Consider the following 20,953-nt stretch of genomic DNA (forward strand, 5'->3'; position numbering starts at 1 on the left):
GCGAATATGAGTTTGTTTGTTACGCTTTCATGTTAAAACTGCTGCACCGATTTAGGTGATATTTTGTATGAAGATAGTGTGAAACACTGGGAAGGATATGTAGATTTTATCCCGGACAATTTAAGAGTTCCCGCGAGATAGCGATAACTGAATTCTTCGCGGAAAAAGTGACGAGTTCAGCTTAGTAATTAATGAGGTAATAAATTCATACCCCCTTATTCATAAACGACAATCAAACCTATTTTAGTTAAAATGCCGCTAAAATTCGTTTGTCCCTATCTGTCACTTCGACATTTGTATTTGTTAAAAAGGGACAAAGCATTTGTTAGTTAACATAGGCTTGTTAAGTTTTATGAATAAGGGGGATAGTGTTTACACTAATTGATCTAGAATTCAAACTAAATAAAAATATACCGTGGATTCTAGACGGTGGATTCAACTGAAAAACATACTTAGTATAGTATAGATAAACATACACATAGAACACCCATTACTTTGGTAATAAAATTCGTATTCATTCATCATACAAGCGTCTTCTTTTGCGATGTGGAAATGCTTTACACATATTTTCCGACCTGCAGTGGCCACAGTGGAAAATTATGTGGGCCTCTCTACCATATTTGTCCACTCTGCCGTATTGGAAGTGTTCTCAGACATTCAACTATGAACTCGTAACAATAGTCTGCCCTTGCCGGGATTAGAACCCGGGATCTCTACCTTCATAGTCGTGTCGCTGACCTCCGGTCTAGTGACGACCGGCCGGAGGGCCGTCAACCTCTATTTAAATTTTATATCGTACTAACAAAACCCTAGGACAAAACAGAAAACAGAAGTTTATGTAAGCTGTACAACTGTTTAAACTGAGCGTTCGTGACTTTTATCACTATTTGACATTCCACGTATGTTATTTATGTGTTGACGACTGTATCTAGGAAAAGAATAAAGAACACAATAAAATCGAAAATACAAACTGAGACATGGATGCACAGAAAAACCAGAAAAAGAGACCGGCGCTGGGAATCGAACCCAGGTCCTCAGCAATCCGTGCTGCGTGCTATAACCCCTAAACCACCGCTGGACAGGAATCTAGACACGAATTTTTCCTATGCATACATATCTCAGGTTGCTTATTTCTACTACGCTACTTATGCAGCAGCACTAGCGACATCTATGTTCCGCTCTCATCGAGAGACGTCACACTCTTTCGGAACCAACCGCTCACCCAGACAAGAGATGTCGCTACTAAGCAATCAAATTGTGATTGGTTTTTTGAAGTCTTTTTGTATTTTTTATTTCAACTCCAAATTTGTTACTTTTACATATTTTAGCACTTGACCCCATCCATAGTACGGTCAAGGAGTTTAACCCTTTATAAGGCCCCATTTATTGGAACATACTATCACAGAATCAAAAGCAGCTATCGAATACATACCTATCAAAGGATGTTTTTAAAGCTAGTAGTATTTTCAATAATTACAATGAATATTGTAACTTATTACTAAAAGAATAAGGCAGAATTTCCAAATCAATGCACGTGGTCGCTAAATCGCCTCTACCTTATTAAGGGTTAATTAATCAGCCACCATGGAACCTTTTCAAAGGAAAGGTCATTACGATTTTCCTTGTTAATTAATGCGATGTCACTATGACGTTTACTGTGAAATTTAAACTCCTTGACCGTACAGGCTTTACTTAGTTTGGCACTAGGTCAAATGGTGCAACTGTACCATCATGATAATATTTTTTACAATGTCTATTTTTTCAACAGAGAGCGCTCGCAAGAATACGAAGCAACATGGTGCTTCTGGCGGCGGCGGCGGCTGATCGTGGCCCTTCTGGCTTTCTTCGGCTTCTTCAATGTGTACGCGCTGCGAGTGAATCTCTCGGTGGCCGTCGTTGCCATGACGGAGCGAGTGGAGACCAAGCTGGATAACGGGACAGTCGTGTTAGTAAGTATACAATACTAATGATGTCCTCCATGTCGTGTCGGATAAAGGCGAACCTTTTAGCTTCTTTATAATGTGCCCGAATATTCTTTATAGCACACAGCAAATCAGTACACTTTGCTTTATATTGACACAACATTCAGGGTAGGGTAGGATAGGTATACATTTGTTAAAGGAAGAAAGCTACGTCGGTCGATTTCCAATGCCCGTTTCGTTTCTTTTTGCTCTCACTCTCACTCAAACTAGCACATTCAAAGAGTCGTATAATAAGTCAGCCGTTCAGTTTGAGTTTGCCTAAACATGAATCTTCTTTTTTTTATTTAATCAAACGCCACATGTTAATACACAAAATGTTGGTATCGCCAACAAACTGGAAACCCACTTGCTCGTTTGCCAACCAGTCGAATAAAAAAAAAGACATACGCCCTTAGACGTTATACGTAAAAAAGGTCTTTGGGTTTTATTTAGGGGTTGCAATAAGTTAGCATGCATGTTATGATATTGCTAACGAGCGAGTGTGATGAAATATTTTTAAATGTACCTAAATGTTTTATACCAGTTGCATTAGGTAGGTAATACTAGCTGAGTGGTCCAAATTCCAGCCTCACTTTACGTTCCGATAACTCATGGGTACTTATCATTACGGACCATAAAATTGTTAAAGGCCGTCAAGGTCCCAGTCGAGGGCATGGCGGCCATATTTTTTTATTAATATCGCAGACATTCCCTGTTCGCACCCTTTCCTGAGTTAAGCCGGCAAATTAAACCTTATGGCCAAGTACGTAAAGGCCAACCCGCGACCCCCTTTATGTCTCCCTAACCACTGACCAAGTTCAATACTGAAAATGCCACTTTAATTCATGCTCTTATGTTCCCTCGCGTAGACTCGTAATACAAAGAAGTAAAGTTTATACTTGTCTGAAAATGCTTATGTTGCGTGAAAAGTTACAGTGGTCTTAAAACGCTAAATTTCAGCGATCATAAAAAATCAATCTGTTATGGTTTTCGTATGTCGCTGCCTTCTATTGCTGACTGGAAAAAAAAACTCGTAATTGTTGCCAGTATCAACAATAAATACCTGCTGTGTACCTAACGATTTTTGTTAAAAGAAGTACCTATTAGATATGACTTGTTTCCTCGCTTTATCTGTAGAACATTCAACTTGACTTCCAACCAGAGGCCTTGTTGTCTGACATACATGGAATTACAATCGTTTTCACCATTTCTTTCTTTCACACGGCATAAGACGAGGGTAGAAGGAAACGATGAATTCGATCTTAATCTGTAATCTCCCAGGATAACAAAATCAAATTTGTGCCTCTGGGAGAGGACAGGTTAAACGTGAAGCCTGCAGTATTGTGACGTGAAAAATTTGATTAGACAATCGAGCTCCTACCTAATTCTGCAGATCTTAAAATAAATGTAATCATGGATAAAACCGGTTACAAGTCATTTAAAATTAGAGTAATGTGGCATATTGCCGTAAAACCTGTTTGCATTTGCATGCCGAGTTAACCCATAACATTAAGTTCCGTATCGAAATACAAACAGACATGGATGCACAGAAAAACCAGAAAAAGTGACCAGCGCTGGGAATTGAACCCAGGTCCTCAGCAATCCGTGCTGCGTGCTATAATCCCTACATCACCGCTGGACGGACAGGAATCTAGACACGAGTTTCTCCTATGCATACATATCTCAGGTTGCTTATTTTTACTTCGCTACTTAAGCAGCAGCACTAGCGACATCTATGTTTCGCTCTCATCGAGAGACGTCACATTCTTTCGGAACTAACCGCTCACCCAGACAGGAGATGTCGCTACTAAGCAATCAAATTATGATTGTTTTTTTGGAGTATTTTTTATTTCAACTCCAAATTTGTTACTTTTACGGGTATCCCGTGAAACCATATCGAAAATACAAATTGAGACATGGATGCATAGAAAAGCCAGAAAAAGATACCAGCGCTGGGAATCGAACCCAGGTCCTCAGCAATCCGTGCTGCGTGCCTCTACACCACCGCTGGACAGGATTTTAGACACGAATTTCTCCTATGCACACATATCTCATAGTTTGCTTTTTTCCACTACGCTACTTAAGCATCATCAATATCAGCCGTAGGACCAGGCTTGTCATGCGTACGGTATTCTACCGAACCGTTCGGTATTTTAGCACTGTGTTCGGTGTTCGGTATAACAAAAATACCGAAGTATGGGCGGTTCGGTATTTTTTTTTCTCCCTTATAAACGAATCAACTGTCAGATTTTACGCAATCGACAATCGATGTGGCCGCTTCGTGCACGCGCTCATTGTTTTCGAGCCATTTCGCGGATTGCGTTGAGAGCGTGTTCGGTACATATTTATTCGAAAAAGATCTGGCAACCCTGCGTAGGACATTCACTGTTGGACATAAGTCCCCCATGCACCTCCAATTTGCTTCGGTTGGAAGCGGCCTGCATCCATCGGGAACCCGCGGCTTTAACCGTGTGACAATGGATTTGAATTTTCTATTCGGATAAAATATTTTATCGGTATTTTTTTTTTGTATACTGTACGGTACCAACATATTTTTTCCAGATCCCAGAATTCGACTGGAGTCCAAAAACCAAAGGCTTGGTGCTGAGCTCTTTCTTCTACGGCTACCTGATAACGCAGCTCCCGGGGGGCTGGCTCGCAGCTAAAATAGGAGGTAACAGGTTCGTTCCGTTTACTAGCCACTACACTACACTCACAGCCTAAAGCCGAGTTTATACGTGCAAGAAAAATCGTGCAAGTTGCATTACATTGCGAGGCCGTAAAGCCAACGAGTTTGTAGTGGTCAATCGAGCGCCGCAATGTAATGCAACTTGCACGATTTTTCTTGCAAGTCTAAACTCGGCTTAACCTTCTGACGCCCAAAGTCCTTTATAAAGGACTTATGGCAATTTGAACATCAAACTCTATCATTAATGACATAAAGTTTGATGTTCATAAATCAAAAATTTGACTTGGGCGTTAGGAGGTTAAGGTCTGCCCATTACACCGTAAGACACCGTGATCGTAACAGCAACAAAGTATCCCTAGACAAAGCGTTTTCGTTCGTCCTTTAAGCTTGAAGCACACAGAAAGCGGAGGCGGGGCGGTACGGCGCGGCGCGGAGGCGTTACCGCTTGTAATATTCGAGCTAACATGAAAGAAGGCACACATAATACCGCGCGGGAAATAAGCGTGGCTCGGTATTCTGTGCGCTCTTTCACGTTAGCTCGAATATTACAACCGGTACCGCTTCCGCGCCGCACCGCTCCGCCTCCAGCGTCTCTAGCTTTATTATCCGGACAGCTAAGGAGTCTAATGCTCTGCCAGCTTCTGTGATCCCTGATCGCTACAATCTCTCCGTCTTCAAATCTAGGGTGAATGAGCATTTATTGGGCAAGCGTGCTCCATCTTAGTCACATCTTCGCTTACCGTCAGGGGTGGTTGTCGTCAACGCAAGCTTATTTCTTTATTTAAAGGGTTTCGTGCCATCTATACAACATTCATTCGACGTTAGTAAAAAATGGCAAAAAGTCACGTTTGTTGTATGGGAGCCCCTCTTAAATGTTTATTTTATTCTGTTTTCAGTATTTGTTGTTCTAGCGGCAACAGTTATACATAATCTGTGAAAATTTCAACTGTCTAACAATCACGGTTCATGAGATACAGCCTGGTGACAGACGGACAGTGAAGTAACAGGGTTTCCGTTTTTACCTATGGGTACGGTACCCTAAAAAAAGACACACACACACACACACACACACACACAGACAGTCTTGAACATTTCAATAAAGGCATATTAGTACTGATTGTGAGTCAACACATCAAATTTGTCTTACCCCAAGACTTTTTTGATGTACTGGTATATATTTAGTTTGTTTTAGGTACGTATACGCGATTTTATTTTATCCTGCCTTTTGCGTGCCCTTTTCAGCGTCAGTCGCACTGAAATTCCTTTGTTGATTGAAACATCTTTTATTACCTGCATGACCCATATCACTAGCTTTTTGATTATCTCACCTTATTCTGAGGTATTGTTGGCAATGACACAATAGAGTATTGTGCTAGGCGTATTATACTATTCACGAGCTATGCAAATCGCAAACCGTTAAACGTGTTGAAAATGTATTTGTCTGGAATTTTCTAGTATTTTTATGCATCATTCTACACAATCACTGGTTCATTTTGCTGTTTTTGTAATGTTGAAACAGTTATTAAATGGTAGCTGTTGCCCGCGACTTCGCGCCCTCGAGACTAACTTTATTTTTTCGGGAGAATATAAATATATAGAAGGTATAATGACTGCAAAATGTCACGACAAAATGGCGGGAAAGTGTAACAAACAAACTCACGTTCGAATTTGTGATTTGATTTGTAAGTAAGGATCTGAGATAATTTATTAAATAATTAATTCAATACTATCTAGAAGGTGGGATAGACTGCGCGTAACTACTAGGCACTTACTGAATTCGAAAATCGAAGCTAGCGGGACGGTAAGATACGAATTTCGAATTTTGCACTTCGTATTAGGGTCAGCAACACCTATACTCGACGCCGTATTTAGATTCCAAAAAAGGCCTCGCTCTTGCAGGGGCCTCGCGCATCAACCCAAGCAAATTTTAAAAAATATCTCGTCAAACATGACAAATACCTAAAAAAAAACAAGCATACCTACTTTCGCATCACATACTTTTCACGAAGGACAAAGGGCCTCGTCGCATGAAACATACATGAAATTATTTATTTATGCAGTTAACTAAAATAATTTCCTTGCTCACCCGCGACCTTACGATAGCTAAGCTTATGCAAAATATGCGTGTTCATGCAGTTCCTCCACCTCCACACTGTAAGAACACACACAAATCACACAAACCCATCTATCACCACCACCACACTACACTGACGCGTTTCGAACTCAACCAGAGCTCATCTTCGAAGATGCGTTTCGAACTCAACCAGAGTTCATCTTCGAAGATGAGCTCTGGTTGAGTTCGAAACGCGTCAGTGTAAGATGCGTTTCGAACTCAACCAGAGTTCATCTTCGAAGATGAGCTCTGGTTGAGTTCGAAACGCGTCAGTGTATTGTGGTGGTGGTGATAGATGGGTTTGTGTGTGTTCTTACAGTGTGGAGGTGGAGGAACTGCATGAACACGCATATTTTGCATAAGCTTAGCTATCGTAAGGTCGCGGGTGAGCAAGGAAATTATTTTAGTTCATTGATATGGACCTCCGCAAAGTAACGCCTGATTCAATAAATTATTTATGCAGTTGCATTTAATTTTAGCTTTACAATTATATATAAATAAATTACGTGCATTATTTAGAAAAGTTAAAACTTACCGATGCAAAACTTTTTGATTTTATTGGCAGCACATGAGTAGTTTTTTTTGTAATCTATATACGGCGTTGAGTATAAGCCAGTTGGTACCTTTGTTGTCTTCGCAGGATGTTCGCGATTGGCATAGGGGCTACCTCATTACTGACTCTGTTCACGCCGCCCCTGGCGCACACCAGCACGTCGCTCCTGATCGCCGTGAGAGTCGTCGAAGGACTGTTTGAGGTAATACCACCATAGACGTAGACCCACCCCGGTATGGTCTAGTGCCTACCCCATAGGGATGGGTTATACTTTATACTTGCTAAATCGCGTACCAGGGCTTAAAAGTACGTCCACCCTCTCATACCAGGTGCAGAAACCAGGTATCAAAATACATTCAAAATATTTTCTGTCCAACGCAACGAGATAGTTGCTTCCTTGCAAGTTTAAATTAAACCTTGTTGCAGATAAGATTCAAAATATTTCAATCAAGACGTAATATACTTTGAAAGTATTTTATTTCACGTATAAGCACAATCTGAACCTTATGTGTATGAATATAAGATAATTTTGCTTTGAAGGGACAGTATCTTAGATGAATGATTGGTCTCGCGCGCTCGCTCGACTAGATACCGCCGGCGTACTTGTCAAATGCGGCAACAAATCCGAGCCCGAGGCGAGTCAGTCGCCTTGCAAACTGTGCGTAAGGTGCATGTACCGAATTTTTGTCATAAACCGAAGTAAAATGCCAGTTTTCGCAGTGAAACTGTTTAAAAATAATACTAAAAGAAATAAGAAGGTCACTGGAATCACATACCATCAGTAAATATCGTATAATTTCAAAATTACAAAATAAAATAACATGAACCCTAAACGCCATCCTGTGTTGCCGCGTACACAAGAATCAAATTCCCCGTGGTTGAGATTTTAATAAATTGAATTTTATTGTTATCATCATTAAATGATGATAAATTTTAATAACTTATTTTATTTAAGTATCTAACGTAATTATTATATGTATATACATAACCTAGTTCTATATTATTTAATGTTTATCTTTGTGATATATATACTGAAGGTGTATAAATTGTTACCCGACACTATTTAGGGGTGAATGTGTCTTAAAATTAAAAATGTTTTTCGTCTTCCCATTCAAAAAGCCCAATCAGCTGATTAACTTAGATATTATGAGAAACGAAAAAAATTTTTTTTTCTTATTTCTACCCATTTTCCTGAAATGTTAACTTTTTACCCGACTGCCCGAAGGAGGGTTACGTTTTTCAAGCGTATGTATGTAAGTATGTATGTATGTGGGATCGTTTGAAGGCAAACAAACTTTTAAAACAAAAAGTGAAAAAAGTTTATTAAAAAAAATTTAAATGGAATACGTAAAAAAAAACAAATGAAAACAGAAAAGACAACTAGCACGTAGGCTCACCCGATCGTAACTCACACTCTTTTACTCATTCGCTCGTCTCATTCACTCCACATTAGTCTTCAGTCATTCGGTCGCTCGTTTACATCAAATCATTCTAACATTAATCCACCCTCATTCCCACATGTATGCATGTAGGTATTTATATTTTATAACATTTTTTTTTTATTTTAGTCTTAATTCACCTGTACATCATATTAGGTTTAACTATAGGTGCAACGTGTTATCTTAACTACGCAAAACTTCTTAGTTGGTGACTCAGTCTATGATTTTTTAGGAATAATATGTAAACATTGAATGTCCTTAAATATATATTTTTTAAATTAAAAGTGAGGCCTGATCATTGATATACCTACATCATACCTTCCATTTTTTAAAGAAGAAACCTACGCCTAACCTATACACAAACATATTAGTACATTCACTCTTAATTACTTCTTCATTTCTAAGTATTTCCCAAGATACATTTGGTAACCAGTAACTTAATAGACCACGGCATAATTTATTTTCCCAATAATTCGGGTAACAGTGGAGCAGCTGGTAACACAATTCGTCACGCACACTGGCATCCTTGCAAATTGTCTTACACCGTTCTTACGCACACTACAATATTGAGTTGCCGCATTCACGAACCTTTTGTTTTAGGTAGCGCGGTATCTAGTCGAGCGAGCGCGCGATACCAATCATTCATCTAAGACGGACATCACTCTGCAGTACCTAAATAGATTTTCATGGTTGTTTTTATGTTTATATTTAATCTTTAGGGGTACAATCGTTTTTAATAGACGTAATTTCAAGTTGTAGATGTTTTTTAAATATGTTTTATATGTTCTTCCATAACTGGCTAAACCATAGCTTATTACAGAATCTGCAAGTGTCATATACAGGAGCCTCAAAGTGTTATAGAGAACTTTGTGTTTAAGTACACATAATTTTGCCAATATTGATCTTAGCTTAGTACATACATAATCAATGTGAGGACCCCAGTTGAACTTGTTGTAGGGCGTGACATACCCGTGCATCCACGCGGTGTGGTCCCGCTGGGCGCCGGCGGGTGAGCGCGCGCGGCTGGCCACTTTCGCGTTCAGCGGCAGCTACGCCGGCACCGTCGTCAGCATGCCGCTGTGCTCGCTGCTCGCGCATTACACCGGCTGGCCTGGCATATTCTACGTCTTCGGTGAGTCATTATTTTTTTTTATTTACATATAATAGCGGGGAAAGAGCAGGTGGGTCACCTCTTACAAATATTCAAATACAAAATAAAAATATATTTATTTCGTTATCATCATCATCATCATCCCAGCCTATATACGTCCCACTGCTGGGCATTTCGTTATCACAGGTGAATTATATGATATAGATGACATTTGATTTAAAAATAGTACAGCTATGATTTGCCGGTTGGCGTACAAAGTTACTTATTTCGTTTTTGTTTTAAATATATTATACTACAGAACTAATATAAGTAAGTCAAACGGTACAAACAGTTGTTAGATTAAATTACATATAACTAAAAATGTAATAATACAATTTTAAAAATGTATGTCAGCATCACTAATATAATCTTTGATATTATAATAACATTTATTTGGAAGAATTTTGTTCAACTGGTTCTTCAAGCTAGGCAGATCCAATTATGTAGTTTTGGAGCCATTACAACTACACTTTTTTTCATTAGAGCAGTGTTACATTGAGCGATACACAGTGAAGGACTGCGGGGTCTAAGGTTGGCGTGTTGTGTTGGTTGTTTCATCTTAAAGAGGCCAATGTTACTTTTTACAAAAATACAGCATTCAAAAATATATAAGCTTGGTAGCGTCAACAACTTCAATATTTTAAAGTAGGGTCTTAGAAAGCAAACACCGCCGCCCGCCCTTCAACATCCACAACCCATAACATAAGTTACGGATGAGTTGCTGTACCTGTACAAGGAATGGTATTTTTATTTTCAGGCATAATGGGGTTGGTTTGGACTACGATTTGGTGGCTCGTCGTCAAGGAGTCGCCCGAAAAAGACCCTCTGATATCACCATCGGAACTTAAATACATACAGGTAATTTTTGCGCAACAAAATGACGTCATTTGAATGTCAATCGAACTAGAAGTTAGCTTCCAGCAGGGCTACTATGAAACTCGAAACTCGAAGTTCGTGTCGTGCGGTCCCTCTGACACTTATACTATTTAATACGAGAGCGAGAGGGACGGTACGATACGAAGTTCGAGTTTCGTAGTAGCCCTGCTGTTCATAACCTTGTTTATCTTCTTCAGGATTCGCGAGGCACGCAGGCAATAGAGGGCTCGAAAATTAGGCACCCGTGGCGGGCCATACTGACCTCTGGGCCGGTGTGGGCCATCGTGATGGCCCATTTTAGTGAAAACTGGGGGTTCTACACGCTGCTCACATTTCTGCCCACTTTCATGCAAGGTAAATTAGAACTTACTATGAAACTTGTTATTATTTTTACATTGAGAAATTTCGCCGTAATAATTTGTACCTAGTGAAATTGGGATGTCCCAAAATTTGACAACATATAATAAATCGAAAACCATTTGGAGAAATAGGCTTCGTGAAGCGTTTTCAGAAATCAGATTCCAAAAATGTGATAAACTGATTTAAATAAACAAAATTTAAGTAATGACCCTCATTTGACCCCTGCAGTGTCTCGTCACAAAGGCAGTTATAAAGCAGGTCTACACTCTTAAGCAAATTGACAGTTTGAAATGTTCCTGTCCTGCTTATAATAGCAAAGAGTGACAAAGATAGAACTTTAATCACATGATGCGCAACTGGCCTTAAACAGTTGTCATTTATCGTAAAGTCCGAAATGTATACGAGTATTTCCAATGTATTTTTACAAATTAAATTATTAAATTACTATGTTACATACAAAAGAATTTAAATATCAGATTTTTAAAAAGATATCTATTTACTATCACACCATTAAATAAACAAAGGAATAATCGAAGCTAAAAGAAGAGAAATAAAATAAAACTATTTGTCATGGTTCATTTAGGACCCTAAACCGTGCTTGAATTATTGTCAAATTGTAATGCCACAGATTATGTTATGTACGACCTGATTTTTTCCAGGCAATGAAATGTGGCTGTCTCACTATGACGTCATCCAGCCTATTTCGTAAAAAATGTATAAAAAAATAAATACTCATCCAAATTCAAAATCAATGAAAATGGTATCTTAAAATATCCTATTCTTTCCAAAAAAAAAAACTATAGGTTATTTTTTTTGGTGCATCCCAATTTCGAGTCCGGCCAGGATCGTCTCCGCAGGACGGAACTCCTCAACGGTAAATGGTGATCTACTCGATATTTGGTACGGATACGTTGTATGGATGAAAACGTAGACAGCAAAAAGTACAGTCAGCGATATTAACTTGTGTATTAAACATTACAATTTTAATAAAAAATCATTAAATTAATAAAAAAAAAATATTTTTTGCATAGTATAAAATAAAGTCACTTATTCCCATCGTGCAATGAAGCCGGGGCGAGCCGCTATTCAAAATTAAATTAGAACAAGAGCACGCGTGGGCATGAAATCGATTTGAAATATGAATGGATTTTGCAACGCTAAATGCCATTTTACCACTGCGCTGGAACTAATTTCGTCGCGCAAATGCCATAAATCTTTATATGGAGTAAAACAATTTGTTATCGTTTATTTATATCGATCACTGCAAAATACTGTGGGTTAATAGCATTTATATCGAGTTCAAAGTGCTGATAAACTTTAGCATTCACTTGTAATGGGCATTATAGCGAATATTACATTACATGTAAAAGTGCACAAAATAAACAGTGCATAAAGTAAAATCTTTGTCTAAGACCAATGCAATCAGGTGCCAACAGCCACAAACAAAAACGTCTCTTTTTTTTGAATAATTCATAATTTATAAAAAAATAAAATAAATCAATAAAACTATGTACTAATGCATGAAAAATAAAAGTTACTTACCTACCTAGTAAGTGAACGAGTGTGTGTGTGTGTGTTGCTATTTAATTTCCTCGCAATCAAAGTGAAAAGCAGAGTGTAAAACCCATTTATCCCTCGACTCCACTCTTGCCGTACTGGCTCGGGTGGCTATATGAACGTATCGGGTATAATGGCTCGTTTTATGTTCTTGTTGTACAGTCTACTATTCTTTAATAGCTTCGATCATTGTACTTAGCATCGCCTCGTGACATTTTCAGACGTGTTCAAGTTCAAGACGTCCCAAACGGGCTGGGTCTCGGCCGTGCCGTATCTGGCCATGGCCATAGTGCTCCAGGTGGCCGGCCATTTGGCCGACTGGCTGCTGCAGAAGGGAGTGCTCTCCAGGACCAATATCAGGAAGCTGTTCAACTGCGGTGCTTTCTTGGCTCAGGTACTTAATACGAGTTGGAAGGAACAACAAAGTAACGATTAATCGGGAAAACTGACGTACGACCACGTCGTTGGTTCCTTCTTCGCCGGATTCCAAGTTTGTCAGATTCCAAACTGGTCGGATTCCAAACTCGTGGGATTTGTGGCAGTCGAATTATTAAATTATAAAGTAACCTACCTATTTATTTTAACTTAAGGCATGCCACCGTTACGTACGACGATGAGCGAAGCGAGGAAGAGTGTTAGGTGTAACTGCGACCCAACAGCGCGCGAGCCGAGCGAGCAAAGCGAGCGGGCCGCGGAAGCGGCCAGCGAAGCGCCAGAACCAAGTTTTTTATAATATTATATTTTTAAGAATAAATGTAAAAAGAAAACTCAAATTAAATTGTCTATGTAATAAGTTTGGAGTCCGACAAACTCGGAATTCGAAGAATTTGGAGTCCGACGAACTTGGAATTCGGCGAAGAAGGAACCAATCGACCACGTCAGCGAATAGTCGATAAAAGATGCCGAATATCCTATACTATACCTTTAAATTGTAATATGACTTGCAATTAACGATTCTAATTCTAATATTTTATTTTATTTATTTACTATTTAACAATAGATCCGGCTGTTGAAATTCCGGGGTTTAACTAAATTCCCACATGTTCTACATTTTGTCCCAATCCCGTGGGAATATCGCGATAAAAAAGTAGCCTATGTGTTATTCCAGACGTCCAGCTACCTGCATACCGAATTTCATCCAAATCCGTACAGCCGTTTTTAGTGTGAAGGAATAACAAACATACACACAGTCACAAAGTTTCGCATTCATAATATTAGTAAGAAGTAGTAAAATAGTACAATATACATTATAACTAACTATAACTAAACTAACATGAAATAAAATGCTAAAATATTCCTGCCTGAGATTATCAACAAACTAACTTTTTCACCCCGATTTTGTTGCAGACCATTTTTATGATAGCAGCGTCGTATGCGACGTCAGTTGCGGGCTGTCTCGTGTGCTTGACGATCGCTGTCGGCTTGGGAGGATTTGCCTGGTCGGGCTTCAGGTACCTACTTACTCATACATTTATTCAGTTAGGTGTTCCTAATTAATGTGCGGCTGACGCAAAATACGTCAAATTAATGTCCGACGATATACTTTATATGGATATGACTACAATTTATTTAAAAAAGTAACATAATTATGTAACATATTGAAGGAAACGCACATAAATTCACAACTGAAATCGTCAATGTAATTGACTAGTCTGAGAAGTAATAGATATGTATAAACAGTTTAAAGTCTTAAGCTATGACAATTTAAAAGTAATTTATTGAATCAGGCGTTACTTTGCGGAGGTCCATATCAATGAACTAAAATAATTTCCTTGCTCACCCGCGACCTTACGATAGCTAAGCTTATGCAAAATATGCGTGTTCAAGCAGTTCCTCCACCTCCACACTGTAAGAACACACACAAATCACACAAACCCATCTATCACCACCACCACACTACACTGACGCGTTTCGAACTCAAACAGAGCTCATCCTCAGAGTGACACAACCGTACACCATGCTACCAGTTGTTAGACTAACAACTGGTAGCATGGTGTACGGTTGTGTCACTCTGAGGATGAGCTCTGTTTGAGTTCGAAACGCGTCAGTGTAGTGTGGTGGTGGTGATAGATGGGTTTGTGTGATTTGTGTGTGTTCTTACAGTGTGGAGGTGGAGGAACTGCTTGAACACGCATATTTTGCATAAGCTTAGCTATCGTAAGGTCGCGGGTGAGCAAGGAAATTATTTTAGTTCATTTTAATTTAAAAGTAGCTATAAGTCGTATCCATCCTATGCTTTAGTCGCCATATTGCATCCATCGGCCGGCCATTGTTCATAATCATTCTCTTACTGTGTGTCATCTTTGTACGTATCTTTATGTGAGACCTTAGTACAGCCGAGTTCATAAGCTTGTGAGATTTTTTTTATCAAAACTATCTGAACACGACTCTATTGTTAACGGCGTAGAAGCGTGTTCAGATATTTTTGATCAAAATTTTGCTCACAAATTTATGAACTCGACTTAAACCAAATTAAGCACAATTTTCACCACTTTCAAATGGTATTTTCGAGTGCTGTAATTTCAAAAATGTCTTTTCATGGTCCCTTACTAAATTTCTTCTTCTAACGTATGTTTTCTCTAATTACAGCGTGAACCACCTTGACATAGCTCCGCCGCACGCCAGCGTGCTAATGGGTCTCTCCAACACCATAGCGACCCTGCCCGGGATCATAAGTCCCCCGCTCGCCGGTTCCATAGTCACTGGCAAGGTGAGCCATCTTTACGAGATTCTACAATACAATACAATACAAATATTCTTTATTGATCACCAAAAGCAGTACAGAGACAAAGAAACTAAATAAATTTAGATTCTTCTAAAGAAATGAAATTAAATTAAATAGTTTATTCTTCTGGAAAGGGTTGGTTTACACGTGCTGCCGGAAGATATACGTGCTCCTTATTCAGCCTTAAATAGCATGCAATATATTAAAATTATCATATTTATCATAATATTTAAATTTAACAAAATAAAGATAATTAATTATGAATATTAATTCGGCAATAATAAATAAAACGGTTATGTCAATATTGCGCGGCTGCGGCTGCTGCAAAGATCAATATCTCAAAAAAGGCTAAACCGATTTTGATGAAACATGTCTAAGAACCGTCGCTAGGACACCTGATTTCAAATAAAAAAAACCGCATTCAAACCGGTCCACCCGTTTAAGAGCTACGGTGCCACAGATAGACACACATGGCGGTCAAACTTATAACACCCCTCTTTCTGCGTCAGAAGTTAAAATAAAAATATTACGAGTACAATCAGTAAATTAAAATAAAGCAATTTTCATTTTCCAGACAGCGGAAGAATGGCGCGTGGTATTCTTCATCTCGAGCGCCATCTATTTGCTGGGCGCTATAATATACGGCATCTTTTGTTCCGGAGAGAAGCAACCCTGGGTGGTGGAGGCGGAAACTGAACCTAGTTTCGACACAGATGGCGCCTCTGTAACGACTGCGAGAGGTTACGACAACAAGGCTATGGATCATAGTGAGATGTAGATAAATCTTAGGACAAACTGTTTACAGTGGGCGCTAGATGGCAGTAACTGTGCAAATTAATGAGGACCATTTAAGTTGAGAACTAGCTTGTGAATATGGTTTCGCCCTCGTACATAAAAAAGTAGTTCAATATCCTGTGGGAATTTTGAAAAACACTTCAATATACGAATGTTAAACGCCGGCCAAAATGTGCATTGGTTATTGTCTGAGAATCTGCTGCGGTTATTTATACGCAAAAGTGCCTCTTGGGTTTTATTCAGGGGGTAGCCTGCATGTCATGACACTGTTTACGAGCAAGTGTGATGAAAAATAATAAAATTGATTCATGAGCAATTTTTTCAAGAAAAAAATAGAAATACTTGTCCAATATTTTTTTGATGATGTAATAAGTGAATGAATAATAATTCCACTTTTTTTTACTCAAGACACTACACCAATAAATTATTAAAATATTTTTCAACTAAAATTCTTATTTATTTTACACATTCAACTACTTCGAAGGCTTATAGGTACTAATTGTATAGACTCTATATAGACTACTATTATTTTTATAAAATCTAGCTAGCAAGAATGGAAATACCCCGGAAAAGAAATTGAATATAAATAAAATAACACATAAAAGCGAATTGAACACTTCAAGTTATGTATGTACAGTGGAGGGCAAGCCGTAGCGTCAAATATATGTCACACACCTTATGGTTAGTGGCATAAGTGTATGAGTATTTTTGACGGTTCACTAATGCTTCGCAACTAACGTTTGGCAACCTGATTCATTTCGCAACTTTTTGTTTCGCAACTGTTAAATATTTTTGAAACTGTTTACACGCGGCAAAAAATTTGGCCCTCAAATGTATGCAGAATCGGTAATTTTGTATGAAGGGTGGGCCAAATTTTGTGCCGCTGAGTATATTTCAGGATTTCTACAAAACTAACCTAAAGCGTTCTACACGATGGCCCTAAAATAAATCCTGAAATACGGTCCTCTAACTTTAGCAGAGCCTTGATCGACTGATTAGCGCTAACTGACGTTTATGAATCATGTTTTTTAGCATCGGGCCTTCAAGGAGCCTTCAAGGAGGCTCTAACTTTTTATGAATAAGGCTGTTATAGTTTGCGAAACGAAAAGTTGCGAAATGAATCAGGTTGCCAAACTTTAGTTGCGAAATGAACGGATACCATTTTTTTACGTTAACAACAGATTCTTATTCTGACGAAATAAGACCGCGGTAGCATATTTTCGAAGTGTTCGAGTGAATATTTTCACATTTAACTGTATACCTACACAGTTTCAGGTTTGAAGCTTAATGTACAGTCAAGACAAAACTGGTTCATGCCAGGGTGGAACCTTTTAATAATTAATTTCACTACGTGTGTATTTCGATACTTGAACTCTAATACCTTTATAATAGAGTGCATGTGCCGATATTTTTGACCACCTTCGCCGTTCCGAAATATCTGATGGTGACTGTACATAATTCAGTTTGTTCGACGGTATAATAGAGTTGCTGATGTCCTTGCCTTTATTTAAATACTTTGAGAACAATTATTATTCTGCTGTGTGTAATAAATAATAGTGTGTATGGTGTGTACTGTCTGTGTGATATTTTTTATGGTAGGTAATACAATATAACACAAATATTATTTACAAAACACCACAAATCAATACAGTCAATAAACGAAATGGAAATGTAAAACAAGATAAACAATAGACGTTATTATCGCTTAGAAGCGATCTCTTCCAGACAACCGTAGTATTAGTCATTGCTTAGTAAAATTTAAAGTTGTACTCGTTCCTATTTTTTATATACGTACAGTCGAATTGCATGCCATCAGTTATATCGTTATAAAAAAGTTGCTCAAAATGTCTTAAATTGTTTTCTATCAGCCGTGGTGGCCTAGTGGTGTGACCTATGGCCTCTCAAGCAGTGGATCGTGAGTTCAAATCCGGGCTTGTACTTCTGAGTTTTTTGAAATTCATGTGCGAAATTACATGTGAAATGTAGTTTTACGGTGAAGAAAAGTAGCGTGAGAAAACCTGCACGAACGTTGTGTGTGTGTAAAGTTCGCAAAAAGCGGGGCAGTGGCAGAAGAGCGACCTTTCTGTGACGGGCGCTTTAAAAAGTTTTGGGCGTGGGTAAAGTAAGACCGAGAACTTGTGTTTTAAGGTATCTCAAAGTTTTATTTCATTGTTACTACAACCGTATGTCTTTATAAATTAAGTTGAGTTTTATTCCGTCCATCTTTTCATTGTTTTTTTTTTTCATTATTATTTGAAGCAGCTTCTTTCTGATTTCTTTACTTTTACTTATTGTTTAGTTTTATAGCCCTTGCATTTTAACCTTTTCGACGCCAACGACTCATATACATACGCACCGCAGGTTCCACGCCAACGTTCTATATATCGTCCCCTTACGACCAGAATCGCTTAAAGTCACTTTTGGGCAAAACTGAGTTAAATATATCGTTAGAATGTACTTTCCAAGATCTACATGCTGTTGAAACCCGTTTTACTGTACGATACTCCAATACCGAGTTACGTTTTCTTAAGCTCACTTAAAGCCGATTTTTAAGAAAATCAACAGCCAAAAACAACTACGCGTTGGTTAAACAGCATTTTTTTTATTTTACAACAAAAAATATTTTAATGTCAAACAAGCGATTTTGGAATGTTAAGATTTCAATAAAATGCAATTTGAGTACTGCCTAAAAGTGCTAAAATAATGTTAGTAGGTTCGCCTGTTGAGCATTACTTTATATTTCAATTATTGCAACAGCGAAAACAAACTAAATATAATATAGGCGATATTGCTTGTAACAATGTTTGCTTCGACCATAAGAAGCGCTACAGCCAAAATCGCTTAAGTATCGCTTAGACGTTTCGCGCTGTATTGTAAAGTAGTGTGCACTTTGTGTAGGCTAGCTTAGTCGGTTCGTACACGCTTGAAAGCACGATTCATAATAAGTAATTTTTAAAAAACTTATTTAGGTAATTATAGATCTGTTCACTAACGAAAGTCTGCCCCTCCACATTCTATAATTGTAATTGTACCTAAACGTATCCGTACGACAAGTCTATGTGTGCGTAGCTCGAACTTGTCCTCGTGGCTTCAGTCGCAAGCGTACCGTCAGTCACGCACACTAAGACTAAGACAATGTGTAAGTACTTAAGAGGTTTTCTCGTGTACATTAATAATTAGCTGTGGAGGGGCGCGCCTTCGTGAGTGAACAGATCTATGTATAACAGCGATTCACTTGCCGTAATTTAACAGTGTTTTTTTCAGGTGACGATAAGGAGCATGGATATTCAGGTTTCGATGAACTAAATAAGCCGCGTATCCACTAGAGGCAGCCTCGGGCCGAGCGGCTGCCTCGCTCCGAGCCGCGCAAGTGGAGACGCTGCCAAAGGCACGGCTCAGACTGAGGCTCCTTTGAGCACGGTCAAAAAACCGACAAAATATGGCTCGGCTCGCGGTGCTCGGCCTGAGGCTGCTCTAATGGATACGCGGCTATAGAAAAACATATAACCAGATCCAACAGACCGTCAAAATGAACCGTGATTGTCATTTAGATAACCTACTTATTTACTACTTCGTATCGTAGGTACGTCGTATCAATGAAAAGCTTATCACGGCATAAAACATTTACGTAGTCACACATTTTCATTGTTCTTGGCTTAGGTAATATTAATTATCCATGGCTGGTTTGAGTAGCCACAGCTAAGACAAGCAGTGATGAAGAAGAAGACTGATGATTATTACCATTAAGGTTATTTTTCATCACTGCTTGTCTCAGCTGTGACTACTCAATAACGTCTTCATCACAGGCCAGTGCAACCAGCCATGGTGAATCTCCGGTATAACATTTTTTTTGTAAAAAGTCATTAAATCTTTATTTTTTAGCTGCGCTTATTGGCAGTGGATTAGTGTATAGCTTTTTAATGCAGGTAGTTTAAATTCCTCTACTGAAAGAGGTTCAACAGAGTTTGGATTCGATTTTCTGTTGCCTTGTCTTGTTCGACGGTTGGTTTGCAAAGTTACAGGCCTGGTATCAAAACTCAAAAAGTCAGACGACATGTCGTAATTGATAAAAATATTACCTATACAAATATTAAGCAAGAACAATGAAAATGTGTGACAACGTAAATGTTTTATGCCGTGATAAGCTATTCATTGATACGACGTACCTACGATACGAAGTAGTAAATAGTAGGTATCTAAATGACACTCGCGGTTCAGTTCGACGGTCTGCTGGATCTGGTTATACCTATGTTTTTCTATTTAGTTCATCAAAACCTGAATATCCATGCTCGTTATCGTTTTGATGAAGAAGAAGACTGATGGTTATTACCATTACGGTTCTTTTTTCATGACTGTTTCAGTGGTTACTTTGAGCCTTGAGACGCTAAGTGCCTTTTTATTAAAATGTTTGAATAAAATATGTTTTTTGTTGTATGCATGTAATCAAAAGTTCCATAATTAAATGTATTAAGCAGCACATATGATATTAAAGGAATAACGTAATATATCTCACATATACTAGAAATATACTACTATATTTAAGACTTTAACTCGCTAGTTTTTTTATTTATATTTTTTGGGCTATTTGGTACCTATTTGTTGAAATAGATTGATGGAACTCTTTCGAAAAATACAAGTTATATGTCTTTGAATGATAAAAACAAAACAGAATAATGCTACATTGCATATAAGATAGAAAAACAGAAAAAAAGCCTAGAGTCAAAACATCTAGAAA

At 38.4% G+C, this 20,953-nt stretch overlaps 1 protein-coding gene across 1 annotated transcript in view; it reads left to right on the plus strand.

Annotated features, from left to right (window-relative positions):
* The window catches only part of MFS9 (major facilitator superfamily transporter 9), a 43,891-nt gene extending 25,980 nt beyond the window's left edge, over positions 1–17,911 (plus strand). The window contains exons 2-11 of the mRNA XM_074094941.1: positions 1,769–1,949; positions 4,524–4,642; positions 7,404–7,518; positions 9,713–9,887; positions 10,663–10,763; positions 10,979–11,135; positions 12,920–13,092; positions 14,046–14,149; positions 15,288–15,408; positions 15,998–17,911. Coding sequence (XP_073951042.1) covers positions 1,769–1,949; positions 4,524–4,642; positions 7,404–7,518; positions 9,713–9,887; positions 10,663–10,763; positions 10,979–11,135; positions 12,920–13,092; positions 14,046–14,149; positions 15,288–15,408; positions 15,998–16,201 — 1,450 coding nt within the window. The 3' untranslated portion in view covers positions 16,202–17,911. The remainder of the gene's footprint in view (positions 1–1,768; positions 1,950–4,523; positions 4,643–7,403; positions 7,519–9,712; positions 9,888–10,662; positions 10,764–10,978; positions 11,136–12,919; positions 13,093–14,045; positions 14,150–15,287; positions 15,409–15,997) is intronic.
* The last annotated feature ends 3,042 nt before the right edge of the window (positions 17,912–20,953 follow it).

Source organism: Choristoneura fumiferana, chromosome 12 (genome assembly GCF_025370935.1).
Source record: "Choristoneura fumiferana chromosome 12, NRCan_CFum_1, whole genome shotgun sequence".
NCBI classification, from domain to species: domain Eukaryota; kingdom Metazoa; phylum Arthropoda; class Insecta; order Lepidoptera; family Tortricidae; genus Choristoneura; species Choristoneura fumiferana.